This window comes from Chenopodium album, chromosome 3 (genome assembly GCF_948465745.1).
Source record: "Chenopodium album chromosome 3, dcCheAlbu1.1, whole genome shotgun sequence".
Taxonomy (NCBI): Eukaryota; Viridiplantae; Streptophyta; class Magnoliopsida; order Caryophyllales; family Amaranthaceae; genus Chenopodium; species Chenopodium album.
In genome coordinates, this window is record NC_137836.1 from 18,427,418 (window position 1) to 18,449,002 (window position 21,585).

Consider the following 21,585-nt stretch of genomic DNA (forward strand, 5'->3'; position numbering starts at 1 on the left):
GACCTATCCAACAGGCCAACACCTTGCTTGTGGTCCTTCCTATTTAGTATGGCTCTTAGTCTACAACTCTACATACGAATTATGTCATGCAATATAAGAGATTGCACAAATATGGTCTGCCACATGATGCACCTACTGAATTTTATTAATTCATAAAATAAGCTTTCAGTATTCACTATCCTTTTGTGTTCCTATTACTAATAACCCACTATTGACAAGTCTAATAAGATTTGGTGAATCATACTAAATGATTTATGAATTAAGCTTTCAGCATTCACCATCTTTTCATGCTCAACCATTATTGACAAGTCTAATAAGATTTAATGAACCATTCCAATTACAATTACTTTTTAATCTTTTTTATTCAAGTACTTCATTCAACACTAAGGAACCCTATTGATCATATGCACTAAAGTGTACTAAGGGACGGGTTAGAGTTTTAGTGGGAGAAACCGAGAAATGCAAGTTCTTGATCACAGTTGTGAACAAAGTGGCTAAAACATGGATATATAATAAATTTGTTCTCTTTTGATCTGAAGCTGTTCTCAAAATATATCTTATATTATTCTCTAAAAGCTGATGGAGTTCCCTCTAGCCATTCTTGTTGCAACTAATAATGTTGGGCTGGCTGCTGGATTCATGGCATAGTTCTATGAGAATCTATTGTTAGAGAGGAATATAATTTTAGAGAGGCAGCTCTAACATGAACACCATGAAACCATGAGCCAGAAGGCATTAAATGGTGTCAGCTGGTGAATAGGATGAATGGGATCTTGTTTCATAATCAGAGGAGGCACTAGATCATCTGGTGAATGTGATAGAAGGACTAGATAATCATTGACTTTTGTATGTATGTGAGCATAACCCATCATATTTCTGTAATCATTATTTTATTCCTCTGTTTTCCAATTTATGGTGAGTGGGAATTTGGGTATTTTGTAAACCAATATATTTACAGTTCAATTGTGCCTGTAGGCATTTCTGGCTGCTTCCTTTTTGTGACCACTCTTCCCAATCCTCAATCTATCTCTAGATTTGTGTCCTTTCTCCTTTTTAAGCTCTTCAGACCAGCTTAATGAGTCAATTGAATTTTAAAATAGAAGCTTGTTACCTTCACATTCAAACTTTCATGCTTGAACCACAAAATTTACCCCATATAAACCAATGAAATAAAACTATATTTTTCTGCCGAATAACTGGAGTTTTATTTTCAGCTTTATTAATGCTCGACTCTAGTGGTCTTGTAGATGGCATTAGCACTTGGTCATCTCCGTAGTACTTGTTTCATTTTTAGCATTTGGCGTTTCATATTTTGTTATTTTACCTGTATTGGATTTTTGCAGTAATGATCTGGGTTTACCTATGTCACATTCTTAAACCTTTGCAATATAGATACATTTTTTCTATTAGTCATAATCGAAATTTAACTACCTGCTTATATGATGCTTTCCATTTTCAGAAAATTACATGGATAGGTCCTGTGAAAGTTAGACAGTCTCATCAAAATAGTGGTGGAGAGGGTAAATTGGCATGTATTCTTGATGAAGTAAGCCAAAACGGCTGTCATATAACAATTATTGGGCATATGGCTTGTGAAACAGCTCTTCAGATATCTAGATCTGCACAAACATATACTATGATTGAGCATGCATCTGTTGTTTGGGAATATTTGAAAGGAAGAAATCTTCCAGGGGTTCTCGCGATGGACAGAGTATGATCTCTCTCTCTCTCTCTCTCTCTCTAATTATTTTAGTTTTTATTCTATGGCTAGACAGCCTATTAGATTCCATTGATTATGCTATCAGCTTGTGCGTGTAATAATTGGATTCAACTTACGTGTATGTCATTTGAAAAGATTGATGTTTTGTAGTGGTATACAATTTCTGTTACCAACTTACGTGTATGTCATTTGAGTATTTTTTACTATCTGGACTTTTAGATGACAACTACTGCCATTGGCTGCACCAATTGCCCAATTGGTGCTTCACTGATTTTTCTATAGGACCTTTTTGGTAAACCATTTGGTCAGCCTTTTATACCATTCACCAAGGATCTTCATTTGTCAGTTTTTCATTTATTGATTACGATTCTAGAAAGGGTGTTATAGTATGTTGAAGAGGTCGAAAGTGTATTTGGCACACTGAACTGTTAAGGTGACTGCTATAATAAACAGTTAGGGTATTGTAGAGGAATTTCAAGACAAATTGTAGCACTTAATAAGAGTATAAATTTCATTTTCATCTTTAACAGAAAATATTACTCTTCAAAGTTATAAATGTTAAATAAATAAAATTTTCCTTATCTTTTACTGGTGCTTATCCTAAATGAAGTTATATTATAGATGTTTATGCTCAAAGGAGCTGTAATGGTGCTAAAACTTGCAAGGTTTTACCCTAAATTTGGAAAGAGATGGCATAAGGTATATAGCTACTAAAAGCTCAAGGAGCTGTAATGGTGCTAAAACTTGCAAGGTTTTACCCTAAATTTGGAAAGAGATGGCATAAGGTATACAGCTACTAAAAGCTCATGAGAGCAATGGTCAATCAGATTTGAATTCTAGGTGGCTTTGGGTCAATTAGTTCTTACTTTTGTACTGTTTTGTCAGCATTGTAAATCACTAGGGGAAAACTTATGGGTTAGTACTTTGAAGGGTGATTGGTTGAGTGATTCAATCTCTCGTATCCGTTCACACTTGTTGGTTATGTGCATAGTAAAAAAGTCACAAGAGGTGCTAAACTGCTAATAGGAACTGTTGAAGAACTTTATTTGGGTACCTGCTAGTCTAGTCCCCCCTTTTATTGCCGTGGTAGGATTCTATTCTCATGTTAATATTCTTTGTTAATCACTTGCTATCAATTTGGCTTTTGGAAACTGGATATTGGAATTGGACGGTTTGACCTTAAACTGAGTATGGCAACAAGTGGCGTGTATTGGTTTAGTTTATTCACATTGTGGTTTAACCTCCATTCTTTGTATCAAAAAAGAAACAAAACATTTTTAGTTCCCTTAAAGTAGAAGCAATTGGCTATCGCGTTTTTAAAAAAAATGTAAATATTGAAATATATATATATTTTAGGTTACAACATTTTTCTTAATCACATTTCTTTATATTCTATTAGTAAAAAGCATGTTTTCAAAATAAGTATGAGATAGTAGAAAGTCAATTTGCTGTAATTTTATGATATCAGAGAAAGTATTTGCTGATCACGTTCTCTACGAAGGCATTTAGGACTCCCTGTGGTCCTGCCCCCCGTTTTTCTTTCTCTAGAATCTTTTAAGTAGATTTTCAAGAGAACCAAGGCATAAAGTGGTTGGAAGTTTGGAACACTATTTTATTTCTTTGTATTATGGGTCATGCTTGTTTGATATTGTTTTTCTTGCAATTATTTTCCTTTGTATATCTATAAAGTGTCTTTGGAGAACCAATAAGAAAATTACAAAGGAGTTTTTGTGGGGTCTTAGGTAGGTGAGGAATTTAGCCATTATCAATTTGGTGACAAAAGATCTACATGTGATTGGCTAGCTCTTTAGAATGTGCTTTTTGATAATGAACAATGGTTAACGAGAATTGTTTCAGTAAATATCCTTAGAACTTGTTTAATTTTAAGATGTTGCAAGTGACGCTTTCATGGGCATGTCGGATGATAAAGCACTAGTTTTTACTTTTAAATCTTTGAAAAAATATCTCATATGCTTCTTTTATGGGTTTTAAGGTTGCTCTTAGGGATGAGATATAGTTGATGAGATATTGGACAGAAAGGTCTTTTAATTTGTGATCACTATCTGAATCTTTTCTGTGGATATCAATAGGCTCTCAGAGTTTATTACATTTAATTTTTTCATTATTTTTACAGATTTGATAAAAAAGTTTTAACTTTCAAGGGTTTATGTTACACGAGAGTTTAAGTTTGTTGAGAGTCATAATCCCAGAGAATCTACTTAAAATAGTTCTCCTTCAAATGCCCACACTTAAGATCACCCCTCTTGGAACTCGTTTTACAATTGCGTGACCACTTGGAAGCTTAGCTTCCACTTGATTTTACGTCTTTAACATAATGGATAAAAAGATTTTGGAATTTGATAGTGGTTTCAAAATGAAATATCTTGTTTGTATGTTATGTTTCGTTATGGGAAGACTTATCATCCATCATTGCAGAATTATAATTTTTTAACTGGTCCATAGCAAGTAACACATTTAGGTGCTTTAGTGAGAATAGCTTTTCTATTTATTTCTTGTTTTTAAATTAATACTCCGTCCGCTCCTAATTGATTTTCCTATTTGGAATCTTTAGTGATTCTACGGCTTATGAGTCTAATACTTTAAGGATAAATAATTAAATATATACTTCAACCATGTAAGATCTTGTTAAAAATTCATCTCGATTTATGGTTTCCAAGTTGTAATTATTAATTTTTTTTTCCATAATATTTAGCTTGATAATATTGCATTGGATAATGTGTAAAAATCAAATAGGACAATCAATCAGGAATGAATGCATGTTGGAAGGTAGTGAGAGGCTTTAGAAAACCCGAGGTTTTTCTCTCAAACAATGGGGAATAAAACTTAAGTTATAGTTTATATGTAGTTTTTTACTTGTCCAAGAAGAATTAGCTCTAAACTAATACAGCCTTGTAAAGATGTAAGAGGGCCATTTTTATAACAGTTTTTTTTTTTTCTTTTTTTTGCAATGAGTAGATTTGATTTTTTCCTAATCAGTTGATATTCTTAATATTTCTAAAATATTTTACATTTTCCTTGCCATTGAAGTGATGCAACTGATTCTTGATGTAAGACGCCTTATAAGTTTTATAAACCAATGAATAGAGCATACTAATTTGACGTACTTGTAACCCTTGGCAAATATTGCAGGCTTACCCATCCGAGATAGAGTGGAACATGGTTTACCCTGATCCTTCTCAACCTTTGGTTGTTGATATTGGAAGTGGTAATTTTTTTTTCCCTCCCTTTTAGGTTTACATGTTAGGTTCTAGAAATAATTGACCCTAACACTTGCATACACATTTTTTTTTAAAAAAAAAACCTAATTACTCATCACTCAAGAGCCAAACAAGGGAAAAACATAAGAATCTTCATTTGAGTTTCATCCTTGGGCAATTTTTTCATTTTTCAATTTTTTTTTTCAGGAGAGTATTCACATGAATCACATCACTAACTAGAGAGGAGAAATAATATTCACATGATAAGAAGTTTGGATTTCAAGAAAACAAGTTTGGATTTCAAGGAAGCAAATTTGGATTTAACGGCTTTGGATTAAAAAGGGAGCATGACTCACCAATTATCTCATCAAATTAACCACCAACCCAACAATCATTATCATGAAACCATAAACATCGTCAAACAAGACATGTGAAGCGAGATTGAATAATCAAAGTCATAATTTGGATAAATACTCTAATACACATGTATATGAGAACAGTGAGGGAAACCACATAAAAATGCAAGTATTCTAAGTCAAGACTAACCACAAAACCAGGAAGGCTTCCATCGGCCTTTAACATCTCACATACCACTTTCAACCTCACAAATCTCATATAGCATGCAACAAATGTGTCTAAAAGAGTAACCAAGTAAGCACAATCAACAAGCACAACAAAATAGACACCAACAACCAACCTTAAGAGCTCATACACAAAACATTCCCCCAAGGCACTTACCATCCCCATATATAGAAAAACAATGTAAAGCATCCCCCCAGCTAGGCTTTGACACTGGCCTCGATGTCCCTAGATAAGAAAAGAGGGGTAGGGGATGGTAAAAGAGGTGCCTACCGGTAGAAGTTACTTAGAATCAAACAAATTTTGCTTCATTTAGCTTATTTGAACGGTAGTGTCTTGGTAGTTGATTCAACACCTCTTTTAGGTTCGGCCCTTTCTTACCCTTGCTATTAGTTAGTGAGAGCAAGATAGGATTTATCTTTGGTAGGCTCAACAACGGCCTATCAAATTTTGGCCCTGTTGCTGGGGAGGCAAAGTCACATTTAATGTATTATTGTTGAATGAGACTAAATGTGTGTATATGTATAGTAGTTTCCTTATCTTAATTTTTGTTCTTGTGTTCTTAACTTGTGATAGGAAATTAGTAATTGCTAACGTATCTCTTAATTTTGTTTTACTTTGCATGACACGAAAGAGTAAGCAATCATCGCTTATTCTCGTTGATGTAGAGTTGAACAAGACCTTGAGGAACATAAGGAGACTTTTGCAAGGTAAACTCGAGTTCTCCATTGTTTATTCGGATTCCGATTCAAAAGAGGTTTTTGTAACCAACGAAGAAGACAAAATGGGAGAGAATCCCCTCGACCTTTGCTAAGAGACTATGACCACCCCAACGCTTTCCAGCTTCGGAGTGGCATACGTCTCCCCACCACAAATGTAAACAACTTCGAGGTTTCACCACAACTAATCCGTATGATTCAAAGCGATCAATTCGGAGGTAGTTCTCATGAGTGTCTTTTTTCTCATTTGGACAACATTCTTGAGTTGTGTACCACTATCAAGCAAAACAATATTTCGGAAGAGTTCATCAGTATATACATGTTCCAATTCTCTCTCCGTGATAAAGCAAAACATTTGTTGAGAACAGCTAGCTGAAGAGGGATCATTGATTACATGGAACGAAGTCACTAGAGCCTTTCTTGGAAAGTATTGTCCTCCGAAAAAGACCGCCGAATTGAAAAGAAAGATCACCAATTTCAATCAAGACACTGATGAAACATTGTGTGAAGCCTGGGAGCGTTTCAAAGATTACACAAGGAAATGCCTACACCAAGATTTTACATCATGGATCATTGTACAAAGCTTCTATGACGGTCTTACTCCTATTTCATGGGCCAACTTTGATTCGCGGGGGGGGGGGGGGGGTGGGGTGGGGTGGTAGCCTTAAAAAGATATCAGTGGACGATGCTTATAAAATGATTGAGGAAGTGGCCAAGCATTATGCATATGGAGGTGATCGAAGGAAACCTCAAACAAAGAAGGGCGAATTCATGATCTTAGTGCAATAGATCTTATTGCGTCAAAGTTCGATACGCTAGCTCACAAGCTAGATCAAGCCACCCTCACACCCTAAAGCTCTTCACAAGTCATGTCTTGTGAGACTTGAGAGGAAACGATCACATGTCCTCTTATTGCAACTCAACAAATCAAGAGCAAACGACGACAATTAACAAATAAATGAGCAATACTCCAAATCCTACAACCAAAGATGGAAACCCTAACAAAACACGGGATGAAAGAAATAAAACCAAGGCCCCCCACAAAACAACTACAATCAAAATCAAAACCAACCTCAAAACCACTACAACCAAGTAACCAACCCAATTCTCGAAACCAACAGACTCCATATCGCCATCCTAACCAAAGAGATCAAAACCAAGAAGGCTTCCAACGGCTTTTAGCATCTCATATACGACTTTCAACCACACAAATCTGATATAACATGTGCAACAAATGTGTCTAAAAAAGTAACCAACTAAGCACAATAAACGAGCACAACAAAATCGACACTAATAACCAACCTCAAGAGCTCACACACATAACACTTCCCCAAGGCACTTACCATCCCCATATATAGAAAAACAATGTTAAGCACCCCCCAAATCTAGGCTTTGACACCGGCCTTATGTCCCTAGATAAGAAAAGAGGGGTAGGGGATGGTAAAAGAGGTACCTACTCTTCATCTATATCAACGCCCTTATCATCATCCGCTCTAAGTGGGGCTTTAACGGGCGAGTAAACAAAGTTATAGTTAAGGCCAATGTTGTCTAGGGTTCCCGGAGGAGGGGCATCGGTGTAGGGGAAAATCACAGTTTGGTTGACTACGGTAATGACCTTAATCCGACATTCCATGAGTGCCCTTACCACCCTCATAGTCGGGTAGGAAACCGTAATGCCCCCTATACAAGTGGTCATGTGACTCTTGGTAAAGGGGAGCGGAAGATGAAGAACTAGACTTACTAGGTGGGTCGGGGATGTAATAGTAGTTAGGGTCACCCCTATAGTCACTATCCTCGGGTTAGGTGTAGTCAAAGGTTGGGTAGGAGCGTGTCTCGGTCAAGGAGCTATGTGGCCCTTGCCAAAAAGGGTATGTGAATTGGCAGTTGGACCAACCCGGCATGGGACCCTCTTGAATGGGTCGGTTAGGGTAGTTGAGGTAGGGGGGAAAGTCACCCCTCTTAACTTGGTGTTGATATGATTGTTGTGCTACATAACTTTGATATTCTAAATGTTGTGAATGCATGAGGTTCATGTTTCCAAAAGCAGACTCAAGATCAAATGGGGAAGAGGAAGAGCAACCTACCAAATCATCGGGCACGGTAGAGGTGCTAGCCCTCCTAGGCTTTCTCATAGGCTCTCTCCTAGGTGGGGGTAGTGTTGGCTCTACCTCGGGAATGTTGTCTCTCGGAAGCAAGAGTGTAAAGGGAATTGCCCTAGTAATAGCCGTACCCACAGGGTCAAGTGAGGAGAGGGAAGGTAGCAATTGTGCTTACCCTTCACTTTCCAACTATATATGTCGGCGCGGTTTGATGCCTTAATGAAGGAGTGATTTATCATTACATCTATGTCTAAGGAATTAGAGCCACCCACCGGTTTCGTCAAGCTAAGATGATGTTGAAATTTAAGGGCTTTAGCTATAATGGTGATCATACGCGCACATTGGATATCCCCATTCATCTCGGCTTTTTCTCTCAAATTAATACATCTATTAATGAATCTAAACCTCATGTTCACTTGCCCATCAAAGTCTCTCTCAAACCTTAAAGCCATGCATAGGACTTCTTTTTTTCTCTCTTGTAAGTTTGCCTAAATCTTTTTATCGAGTAACAAGCGTACCCCATTAGTCTATAAAAGGTGCAGCTGGGCTTTACATATGGCTAGCAAGGCTTGATTTGGTTTTGAAAATAGGAGTGTTTGCCACTTCAGTCTACCAATTTGACTCATTATAGTTTCTTACATCTTCGTTTAAAGGATCAAAGATGTGGTTTAAAGGGTTCCAACCGAAAATCTCATTTAATCTTGTGAGAATTAATGTTCTCTCGGCATTGAACATAGTTCATGTTTTTGGGAAATTTTAGTGGCTTTGACAGAGGATAAGAATTCAAGGGTGAGATCCGCATAGGTTTACTGTTTTTTGGAAGAAGTCTAGTCACTTAAAATTTTCAGCTACTCCCGCACTCCTACTTCTATCCCAAGAGATTGGCAAGCTTTTTGGTCGTAGAACTTTGTGGGAAGGATTTTTCTTTTTTTTGAAGTCATTGTGTGCGAATTTGAAGGTGCCTATGATTTTAATAATTTGTGGTTGGTTGGCTTCGGGGTCATTAGCAGTAAAGAAAGATGGAGTAAGATGGAGTAGTGGTTTTTGGTTTTCTCTTCCCCAAAGACCATGACTTTTCTTCTCTAATTTAACCAATTTTCACCAACAACAATTTCAATTATTTCCAATCAACACCAAGTCACTCATAACAACAATAGTTAACAACCAACAACATTCAACAACCAAACTTGGACAATGATTTCACAAATTAATCTCACAAATTTTTTTTTTTTTTCAAGTTCACCATTCACAAATTCCACAATATAGTAGACAATGTAGCACTTTACTCACAATATCAACAATATATTCCACAATTTCACACACAAGAATGAGAAAATTCACACCAATTTACCAAATTGAAGAAATTTACAAGAAGAACCCTAGGGTTCAAAAGGGAAAGTGAATAAAGGAAAGAAATTATACCCCTTAGAGTATGAAAATACTCTAAATTTGCTAAACCTTGCTCAAATTCAAACCTCCTTGTTTCAAATTCATTGACCCACTTGTTCTTCAAATGGATGATGAAATTTGGGGGTTTTCTTCTCCTTACTTAAAAGTGTGAAAAATTGGGTTTTATGTGTTGGAAATGTGGTGTAGATGGTGGATTTTTGAATTTTTGTGAGGATTTTGTGATTAGTTAACTTGAAAAAAAAATTGTGAGATAAATTGTGAAATCATTGTCCAAGTTTAGTTGTTGAATGTTGTTGGTTGTTGATTATTGTTGTTGTGAGTGACTTGTTGGTGTTGATTGGAAAAAATGAAATTGTTGTTGGTGAAAATTGGTTAAATTAGAGAAGAAAAGTCATGGTCTTTGGGAAGAGAAAATCAAAAGCCACTACTCCATCTTCCTCTATTGCAAATGAACTCAAACCCAACCAACCGCCAATTATTAAAATCATAGGCACTTTCAAGTCCGCACACATTGACCTCAAAAAAAGAAAACTCCTTCCCTCAAAGTTCTACGACCCAAATGCTTGTCAATCTCTTGGGATAGATGTAAGAGTGCGGAGAGTAGCTGAAAATTTTGGGTGGCCAGACTTTAGCAAAAAGAGCAAACCAATGTCGATCTCACCCTTGAATTCTTATCATCCTTCAAAGCCACTAAAATTTCCCATGAAGGGGAATTCTCGGAATTCAAAATCACATTTCGAATGTTCAATGGCGAGAGAACATTAACTCTCACAAGACTAAATGAGATTTTCGGTTGGAACCCTTTGAACCACATCTTTGATCATTTCAATGAAGATGTAAGAAACTATAATGAGCCAAATTGGCGAAATGAAGTGGCAAACAATCTATTTTCATAACCAAATCAAGCCTTGCTAACCATATGTATAGCCTAGTTTTCCGCTACTTTCATGGACTAATCAGGTGTGCTTGTTACTCGAAAAAAGATTTAGGCAAACTTACAAGAGAGGAAATAAAAGTCCTCTACATGGCTTCAAGGTTTAAGAGAGACTTTGATGGGCAAGTGGACATGGGGTTTAGATTCATCAATATATGTATTGATTTGAGAGAAAAAGCGAATAGGGATATCCAATGTGGGAGTATGATCACCGTAATAGCTAAAGCCCTTAAATTTCAACATCATCCTAGCTTGATGAAACCGGTGGGTGGCTCTAAATCCATGGACATTGATGCAATGATAAAGCGCTCCTTCATTAAGGCATCAAACCGCGCCGACATCTATAGTTGGAGAGTGAAGGGTAAGCACCATTGCTACCTTTCCTTTCCTCACTTGACCCTAACTGTGGGTGCGGCTACTACTTGGGTGATTCCCTTTGAACCCTTGCTTCCGGGAGACAACATTCCCGAGGTAGATCCTCCACTACCCTCACCTAGGAGAAAACCTACAATAGAGCCTAAGAGGGTTAGCACTTCCATCGTAACCGTGCCCGATTTTGGTAGGTTCCTCTTCCTCTTCCCCATTTGATCATGAGTCTGCTTTTAGAAATATGAACCTCATGCATTCAAAGCATTTAGAATATAAAAGTTATGTAGCACAACAATCATATCAACACCAAGTTGAGAGGGGCTACTTTCCCCCTTACCTTAACTATTTTAACCGACCCATTCAAGAGGGGCCCGTGCCGGGTTGGTCCAACAACCAGTTCACATACCCTTTTTGGCAAGGGCCACATAGCTCCTTGACCGAGACACGCTCCTACCCAACCTTTGACTACACCTAACCCGAGGATAGTGACTATAGGGGTGACCCTAACTACTATTACATCCCCGACCCACCTAGTAAGTCTAGTTCTTCATCCTCTGCTCCCCTTTACCTAGAGTCACATGACCACTTTTATAGGGGGCATTACGGTTTCCTACCCGGCTATGAGGGTGGTAAGGGCCATGTAGCTCCTTGACCCATTCAAGATGGGCCCGTGCCGGGTTGGTCTAACAGCCAATCCACATACCCCTTTTCGGCAAGGGCCACGTAGCTCCTTGACCGAGACACACTCCTACCCACCCTTTGACTACACCCAACCCGGGTAGTGACTATAGGGTTGACCCTAGATACTATTACATCCCCTACCCACCTAGTGAGTCTAGTTCTTCATCTTCCATTCCCCTTTACCTAAAGTCACATGACCACTTGTATAGAGGGCATTACGGTTTCCTACCCGGCTGGGTGGATGGGGCACTCATGGAATACCTGATAACGATCATTATCGTAGTAAACCAAACTATGATTTGCTCCCCTACACCGATAAAGCCCCACTTAGAGCGGATGATGATGAGGGCGATGATATGGATGAAGAGTAAGCACCTCTTTTACCATCCCCTACCCCTCTTTTCTTATCCAGGAACATCGAGGCTGGTGTCAAAGCCTAGCTTGAGGGGGTTGTTTTACATTGTTTTTCTATATATGGGGATGGTAAGTGCCTTAGGGGAGTGTTTTGTGTGTGAGCTCTTAAGATTGGTTGTTGCTGTCGATTTTGTTGTGCTTAGTTGGTTACTTTTTTAGACACATTTGTTGCATGTTATATGAGATTTGTGAGGTTGAAAGTAGTATGTGAGATGCTAAAGGCCGTTGGAAACCTTCTTGGTTTTGATCTCTTTGGTTAGGATGACGATATGGAGTTTGTTGGTTTTGAGAATGGGGTTCGTTACTTGGTTGTAGTGGTTTTGAGGTTGGTTTTTATTTTGGTTGTAGTTGTTTTGTGGGGGGCCTTGGTTTTGTTTCTTCTATCTCGTGTTTTGTTGGGGTTTCATCTTTGGTTGTAGGATTTGGACTATTGCTCATTTATTTGCCAATTGCTGCCGCTTGTTCTTGATTTGTTGAGTTGCAATAAGAGGACATGTGATCGTTTCCTCCAATGAGAAGACATGACTTGTGAAGATGAGATTGAGGGTGCCAGGGTAGCTTTATCTAGCTTGTGAGATAGCGTATCGAACCTTGATGCAATAAGATCTATTGCACTAAGATCATGAATTCCACCCTTCTTTGTTTGAGGTTTCCTTCGAACACCTCCATATGCATAATGCTTGGCCACTTCCTCAATCACACCGATAGTTTTTTAAGGCTACCACCGGCCCCAGAATCAAGGTTGGCCCTTGAAATAGGAGTAAGACCGTCATAGAAGCTTTGTACAATGATCCATGATGTAAAACCATGGTGTGGGCATTTCCTTGTGTAATCTTTGAAACGCTCCCAAGCTTCACTCAATGTTTCATCAATATGTTGATTGAAATTGGTCATCTTTCTTCTCAATTCGGCGGTCTTTTACGGAGGACAATACTTTCCAAGAAAGGCTCTAGTGACTTCGTCCCATGTACTTAATGATCCCTCTTCAACCGTTCTCAACGAATGCTTTGCTTTGTCACGGAGGGAGAATTGGAACATGTACATACGGATGAACTCTTCCATAATATTGTTTTGCTTGATAGTGGTATACAACTCAAGAAAGTTGTCCAAATGAGAAAAATGACACTCATGAGAACTACCTCTGAATTGATCGCTTTGAATCATACGGATTAGTTGAGGTGAATGCTCGAAGCAGTTTGCATTTGTGGTGGGAAGAAGTATGCAGCTCCGAAGCTGGAAAGCGTTGGGGTGGTCATAGTCTCTTAGCAAAGGTGAAGGAGGATTCTCTCCCATTTTGTCTTCTTCGTTGGTTACAAAAACCTCTTTCGAATTGGAATCCGAATAAACAATGGAGAACTCGGTCCTTGTATTCCTCTCTTGTTCAACTCTAGATCAACGGTAATAAGCGATGATTGCTTACTCTTTCGAGTCATGCAATGTGAAACAAAGCTAAGAAAAACGTTAGCAATGACTATCACAAGTTAAGAACACAAGAACAAAAATTAAGATAAGGAAACTATTATACATATACACACATTTAGTTTCATTCAACAATAATACATTCAATGTGACTTTGCCTCCTTGGCAACGACGCTAAAATTTGATTGGCCGTTGTTGAGCCTACCAAAGATAAATCCTATCTTGGTCTCACTAACTAATAGCAAGGGTAAGAAAGGGTCGAACTCAAGAGAGGCGTTGAATCAACCACCAAGATACTACCGTTCAAATAAGCTAAAGCCAAATTTGGTTTGATTTTAAGTAACTTTTACCGGTTAAAATCAACTAAAAATAAGGGGTCCATAACCCACCCCCGCCCGCACATCGCATTACCCCAAACCCAAAGCCTGGCTTGGTCATGGCACCTGCTCGGTCCATCATCTCTCCTTCCACTTCCCAAATTATAGTAAACCAATCAAACATATAAACAAGGAAAAAGTTTAATTTTAATTTCTCTCTATGTAGGACTTTTCTCGCTTTTCATTTTCTATCTCCTTTCTTGTCACTCAAGTACTTCTAACAATGGATGATTTATTCATATAACCAACTAAATGAATGGGTTTGTAGTGGAAGCTTGTCTAAGTGAAACTAACATGAATATGTACTCATTTGCATCCCCAGGAAAGATGATATAGATGGTGGTCACATTTTGAATGTTGCTAAAGTTTTCTTGAGTTAATTTTAAAGCATTATTCTTATGAGCTCAAGTTGTTTGTTGTTAGCCTGTTATAGTTGTAGTAAAAATAGTAAGAGAAATTAAAGAACTTTATTGAATTTGTAGATCTCAAATCAACAGGTAGAGTTGCGCAGTGGTTCTTAGAAGCAAATATGCCACCATTGGTGAACACCCCTTAGAGTTAACACAACTTCCTCTAAATCTGTTCACCAAAAATAGGGTTTAATCTTTTTGAATAATGAATCTGGCAATTGAAGGGTTGTACATATAAGAGAGAAAGAAAAAGGAAACAAATCAGGAGAAGATCCATGTTGCCGCCTCAGGTTGTCCTTTGACCCCATCGGGTGAGTTCACATGAACCATGATCCTAATTTTCTCAACATTGGAAAAACTTTGCCCTGCTTGCCCAACCCCTTTGAGCAAAGTCACCCTATTTAATGGACAAATGTAGAAAACACTACTTATATCCCCTAGGGCAGATGGAGGAACTTCTGTTGACATTACATAGGTTTCCAACAGCAAGTTACAATCCAATGATGTGAAAGTGTTCTGTATTTTTTCTGCACTTCATTTTAATTTAATCTTTGATGGTTAATTAATTGTATAGAACTTAGGACGGTAAGGAACGCTCGGATCCGCACCTGATTTGATAGTTGTATCTAGTTTAATCTAACATATTGATTCTGGTTTTCAGCATTCATTGTTTGTAGCACTCTCACATTGTTGAGCCTTGAGAGGTTATAGTGTCCTTTTTGGTATATAGTCTCTAATTCTAATAGATTATCGTTATGCCAAAGAAGAGTGTGAATTTTCTACCACTGACTAAAAGTTTACAATTATTGTAGGAAATGGATTATTTCTCATGGGAATGGCTAATATGCAGAAGGATCTAAATTTTCTCGGTCTAGAGATCAATGAAAAGGTTATTGCATGCTCCCTTCCAATTCAGTGAATCCCCAAATTGGCTGTTATGCAGATGTGGATATTAAATCTACCTCTATATAACTTGTTTCAGTTGGTCAATCGCTGTCTGAAGTCTGCAGATCAATCAGGACTGAAGAATTTGTATGTATAACTTATCCTTGATATATGGAGTATTGCTTTATGAATCTGCAGATTTCATTAATCAGCTAGATTTCTTATCAACTCTTTCACCCATCTTACATAATATTAATAAAGTTATAATAAAATAATTTTTTTTTTAAAAAAAAGAAAAACTGACAATAACAGCCCCAAACTCCCAACTGTTTCTCATCCTTTCTAAATAGTCCTACCTACTGATTGATAAATTGTGAATAGTCCTTTTGAGTCTAAAATTGGTCTCTTGTGAGTTGTGACTTGCAACTTGTTAAATAGGTAAACAAATTTTTTATCCCAGGTTTCTTTTCCTAACCCCTTTTGTTCTTCACGACTGTCCAACCATCCTCCCTTGCTGCCCCTCCCATCCTCACATCAACCACCACACACACTACTCGCCCGATCAGGCCCACCACTATCTGCCACTGCCACAGCTACCACCTGTAAATCATCTGCCCTTCTTCCTCTTCCCTTCTCTACCACAGATTTTACTCTGGCTCTCTCCCCAATCGCCTGATTCCTGCTACCTAGAAGAAAGGGAAAAGAAAAGCCATAGACCACCATTAGAAATCAAAGGTATGACTGAATCATGATTTATCGTCATTCATTTATTCCTTGCTATAGCTGAATCATCAAGTTCTCAATTCATGAATTTGTTGTGGTTTGTGAAATCCACAAACCCTTGTGATTATATCTTGTTTTTCAAAAGCAATTTAACAAAATTCTGACTCTTCATCTTCATGAATACCGATGTGCATGTTCCTGAAATTTTGGAGGAAGTTATATCAAATAGAATAGGAAGGTTTTAGGCTAATGATGAAAGGGGAAGGATAAGGGTTGCTAATGGAAAAGGATGGGATGTTGGGTGGAGAGTGAGGAATGTGATGGTGCTACAAGAACGGTGTGTATGGAAACCCAAAATAAGAGGATGTGATAAAAAGTAAATTAAGAAGTTCTATAAAAGAAGGTGAAGATGAGATCTAAAGAGTGGATAAAAAATAAAACTGTAATAATTTTAGGGAAAAAAATGAAAAGGTGTGAGAAGAATATCAAGAAAGTAATCAATATAAGGGAAAATTGCAAAAAACCACCTTTTATAACACTTTTTTTGTGTTTAAAAGCACCTTATAAATTTTTTCTTGTGAAAGCACACCTAAAACCACTTTTTTTTTTTTTTTTTTTTTTTTTTTTTTTTTTTTTTGTTGTTGTTGTTGTTTTTGTGAAGTAACACTTTAACTTGGTTTCTGGTGTTTGACTTTGGTGTTCAGTGACCCTCACCTGTGTCGCACGTGGACCGGTCAAAACCCCTCTTTCTTAATTTCCCCCCTTTTTTCCCTCTAATTGAACTTTCTCTCACCTCTATTCTTCCAAACAAGCCTCAATTACTTTCAATTGAAGGAGGAAACTCCATTGTTGAGCTCAAATTGCTGTAATTAACCTAATTTCGAGGCTAGTAAGTTGTTTAATTAATGAAATTGCTTATTAATTATGTTAGATTTACAAAATTACATAAATTACGGTTTGTAATTGAAAATTTAGGTTGCTATTTTGGGACTGATTTATGCCCACCAATGTGTTTATGATGAAATTAGTAGTAATTTCGAGGGGCCAATTTGTTTAGTATGCCACCAATATGGTCTTTGATTCAATTTATTTATGTGCTTGCAATATTGGGCTTCAATGGAGGAAGGGAGTGAGGAGGTGTGTGGGGTTTTTGGGTGGATGAAATTTTCATGGGAGTAGATTTATTAGATGAGATGGTGTTGGTGAGGGTGGTAGATGGTGGTGGCGGTGAGGTGGTGTTGGGGGGTGGCAGTGAAGTGGTGATGGCGGTGAGGTGGTGTTGGTGAGGGAAAGGGGAAAAATATAAAGGAATGTGGTTTTATGAGATAACGTGACCCACACGTGCATTAGCGCCGGAAAACCAAGTCAAACACTGGAAACTTGGTTAAGGTGTTAATTCGAAAAAAAAAAAAAAAAGTGGTTTTAGGTGTGCTTTCACAAAAAAGATTTTATAAGGTGTTTTTTTTTTTTTTTTACAAAAAAACTGTTATAAAAGGTGGTTTTTTGCAATTTTTCCTAAATATAATATTCTTAAGGGAGAAAAGTTTGCAAAACACAATGTTTTAAGGAAAAAAGAACGAGAAGGAAAAAAATGTATATGTTAAGTTATGTTATACGCTTATGTTGTGTGCATTCTACCACTAGTCCACTACTCTGTCCCATCCATTACACTATTTTCCTTAGTCTCTAAAGACTCATGAAGAGCAAGTTTGGTGGAATACTATAATGAGGTATCCCAACTTTACTACCCGGTCTAGCCATGCTAGCCACCTTGCGCTCCGTATATTCATGCGAATTATGGGGTATGCTTGCTTTTCGAAGCAAGACCTTAGAAAGCTCAATAAAGAGGAGATTAAATGCCTCTTTATAACTTTTCAATTTGAGGGGGACCTTAAGGGTAATGTAAATATGGGATACTTGTTTATAAAGAGGTGTATAGAAATAAGGAAGAGTATGGAGTTAAGAGGAAAGATAAAATGCGGGGTAATGATCACGATCATCTCAAAGGCATTGGGGTATACCAACTACTTATAAATGGTTCCAATGTCCTTGACATTGGTGGACTTTCATCAATGCATATGCTTGTTGAAATCCATGGTCGTGTGACACAATACTCTTGGTTGGTCAAGAGTTAGCACCGTTGCATGCTTACAAATGCAGCGGTGATGAACACCGTGGGGAACACTTGGCAAGTGCCAATTAAGCCACTCCCCATAGGAATTCCCAAGACCAACCATCCCAACCTCGCCGCCATAGCAATTTCACTATTCCACAATTCATAGGTGGTTCCTCTTCTTCTTCTTCATCTTCTTCTTCCTTTGACCTAGAATCTACTTTCAACCAACTCAATCTAACCAACCAAAGAATTTTACAAGCAAATGAATACCAAAGCTTCGTTTGTGAGATGACATATCAAAACCAAGTTGAAAGGCTAGACTTTCCTTCCTATGTCAACTACTCTTACCGCCTCGTTCAAGAAGGGCCAATTCCGGGTTGGAACAACCAACCCACCTACTGTTATTGGCAAGGGCCCTGTAGCTCCATTTCGGAGTTACGATCTTATCTTCCCTTCGATTATACACAAACACAACCCGGGGGTTGTGACTTTAGGGGGGACCCTTCCTATTACCACGTCACCGAGACTTGTGGTAATATGACCCCCAAGGACATCGATAACCACTCCTTAAGGGATACTTTTGATGTACCCGGGTATGATGGTGGTTGGGGCGAGAGTAGTGCGTCGGATTTCGGCCACTACCAAAATTGTCCCAACTAAGATCTTCCTCCTTATGTTGATCATCCCTCTTATACTGGCGATGTAGATCCAAATTATTCATGCCATCGCCGCCAAGAGGATGATGGGGGTGATATGTAGACATTTGTAGTTACCGCTCCCTTTTCTCCATTCCCATCATTTGTAACACTGAGGGCGGTGTCGATTTCTAGCTTCGGAGGATGATATTTTTCATTATGTACATTTTATTATGGGAACTTTAAGCAAATGTCTAGCTTGGGGAGGTCTTGTCGTCCTTGTGCATAGGGGTGGTTTTCAGTTTTGATAGTGTATGAGCTTATTTGTAATGCTATTTTTGTGCATGTATTGAGAAGTTTGAGCCTAGATGTGGAATGTTGATGTGTTTGCCTTACTTATTATTATATGTGTGCTTTAGAGCCTCTTTCATCTATATTAGCTTTGGTCTATTTGAGGTTGGATATCTTGATGGTTGAATGCATGACATGGTTGGTTTGCCCTTGGTCTCTTTTTGATGATAATTGTGATGATTCATAAGTTGATGATTCTTTTCCCTAACAATCCAATACCCTAATATCCAAATATTTTTCTATCTCCCTTTTTCTTTTCCTTAATATCCAAATCTCTTTCTTTTTCCCCTCTTCTTTTCCTTAATATCCAAATCTCTTTCTTTCTCCACTCTTCTGTTTCTTTCTCTTTCTCATTATTAAAAGCTCCTTCTCTTTCATGCACAAACTCACTCTTAAATGGAGGCTCACTTACTCATAGTTTTTCTTTCGGGACACTCTCTTCCAAAATCTTCCCACTCCTAGTTGTTATAGCATTGATGGACCTCTTTGGGTCTAGCCCTTGTGGCGCAAGTTTGGAAGTGATAGCCCCTTCCTTAAAAGCATTTGCCAATTGAGAAATTTGTGTTTCAAGCATTTTATTATGAGTCATTACTTCACTAAATTTCTTATTACTAGTGGCCATCAAAGTGTTGAACATCTTTGTTTGACTTTCTATCATTTCCTTTAAATTAGGTCTAAGTGCAGGTGCATGTGCATAATAATTATCTTAAGGAGCTTTAGTACTTCTCACATTGGAATTAGAAGCATTTTGATTAGAAAACCCTCAAATGTTGATATTATTCCAATTGTTCCTAGCATTAGTGTTTCGTCCTTGGTGATATTGATTTTGATTCCCATATTTCCCTTTATTATGGTTATGGTTACCATAACCACCTTGTTGGTTGTAGTTACCTTAGGGATTTCGGTCCCTTTGGTCCCTTGGTTTTGGTTATGGTAATCATATCATTATTTCTTTGATTATAGGAATTTCCCCCTTGCCCTCTTTGATTAGGTAGTAGATACCTTTGATTGTCACATATAGGTCTATTATCATAAGACAAAGCATTCACATATCCATTTTCAAGTTCATTACCATCCTCATATTGGGGTTGGGAGTCATAAGTGCAAGAAGAAGTATCATGATCATAAGAGCCACAATTTTCACAAAAAAGACACCTACTAGGCATGTTATTAGAGGTAGAAGTAGAAGGATTAGAATTCATACCTCTCCCCTTAGATTGGGAAGGATGCTCTTGGTGTGAAGAAAGATAATCAAGCTTGGCTTTGATTGATGTCATCTCTTTGCCGAGATTGGTGATTTGAGATGTAAAACTCGTGGTATAATTTTGTACCACGGTGTAAAAACTCATAAAAAACATGCAATTTTTTACTACATTAGTGGTATAAAACTATACCATTTGATGGTATTATACCATCCCATGGTAAACAATTGCTTTGGTCCCCGTGAAACATGAACCTTTTTTTTTTTTTTTTTTAATTGCATTTTAAGAAAAAATTATAAAGTAAAAAATTATGAAAAAATTACCATTGTTCATATTTTTTCAAGACTTACACAGTTACACATAGACACCAATATTAATATAGTTTTATATATTTTTTCGAATTCACTTTTTACTACATAAATTGCTTATTTTATTTAATTAACTTTACAAATATTAATTAGTTATTTCCAATAATAAAATGAAATATAATTATAATTAAATTAAGTGTATTATTAATACAAATAGGAGAGAGAAAGTGTGGTTGTAAACTTTTTTTTATACCACGGGAGGGATGATTTTTGGAGAAAGTATATTGTATTGTGGTATAGATGATGTGGAGGAGTGAGAAAGTGGTAAAGAGAGAGGAATGGTATAAATTTTATACCATGAGTGTTGATGGTCTGAGGTGATCGGTGGAGTAAATCACATTCCCTTATATTCTTGGGGACTCCCTTTCCCCTTGTTGCCAAACCATATGGTGCCTCACAACATCCTCCATGATCTTTGTCACTTGCTTCTCTGTCTTATTCATTATCGATCCACCGGCTCTCGCATCCAAACTAGGCTTCCCTTGGGGCTCAAGCCTCCATAGAAAATTTGAAGCACATGGTATGTGGGAATACCATGATGACACTCCTTTTGATATTCTTTATACTTTTTCCATGCCTCATATATGGTTTCACTAGGTCTTTGCCGGAAGCCTTGGATCAATGCCCTTGCTTCGGCCGTCTACTATTAAGAGTAGAATCTTGCTAGGAAAGTCGTGGTGACTTCATCCTAAGTTCTCAAAGAATTGGGCCTTATCTCCTTCTCAAGCCACTCAAGAGCTCTTCCTATTAGGGAGAAATGAAAAAGCTTTAATCTCAAAAGCTTTAATCTCACAATCTCTTCAGAGACCCCATTCCCGTTCACCTTGATCGTGTTACAATATTTCTCAAACTCGTTCAAGTGTGCAAGGGGGTCTCGAGCTTTGCTCCATTAAATTGCCTCATTTCAATCAAATTTATCATCACGAGCTGAATCTAAAAAACATTGGTCGGAGGTG

The 21,585-nt window shown here is 37.6% G+C and overlaps 1 protein-coding gene and 2 non-coding genes across 6 annotated transcripts in view; 2 read left to right on the forward strand and 1 right to left on the reverse strand.

Moving 5' to 3' along the window:
- The window catches only part of LOC145623878 (phosphoglycerate kinase, cytosolic-like), a 44,909-nt gene that overhangs the window by 7,042 nt on the left and 16,282 nt on the right, over positions 1-21,585 (forward strand). For all 4 annotated transcript variants that reach the window (XM_081676772.1, XM_081676775.1, XM_081676774.1 and 1 more), the window contains 4 exons: positions 1,460-1,711; positions 4,871-4,946; positions 15,162-15,238; positions 15,332-15,381. In XM_081676772.1, the coding sequence (XP_081532898.1) occupies positions 1,460-1,711; positions 4,871-4,946; positions 15,162-15,238; positions 15,332-15,381 (455 nt within the window). The remainder of the gene's footprint in view (positions 1-1,459; positions 1,712-4,870; positions 4,947-15,161; positions 15,239-15,331; positions 15,382-21,585) is intronic.
- On the reverse strand, positions 6,689-6,795 carry LOC145625662 (small nucleolar RNA R71). Its single transcript, XR_014110571.1, has one exon. It is a non-coding gene; the product is annotated as a small nucleolar RNA R71 (small nucleolar RNA).
- On the forward strand, positions 12,946-13,052 carry LOC145625657 (small nucleolar RNA R71). The gene has a single exon (XR_014110567.1). It is a non-coding gene; the product is annotated as a small nucleolar RNA R71 (small nucleolar RNA).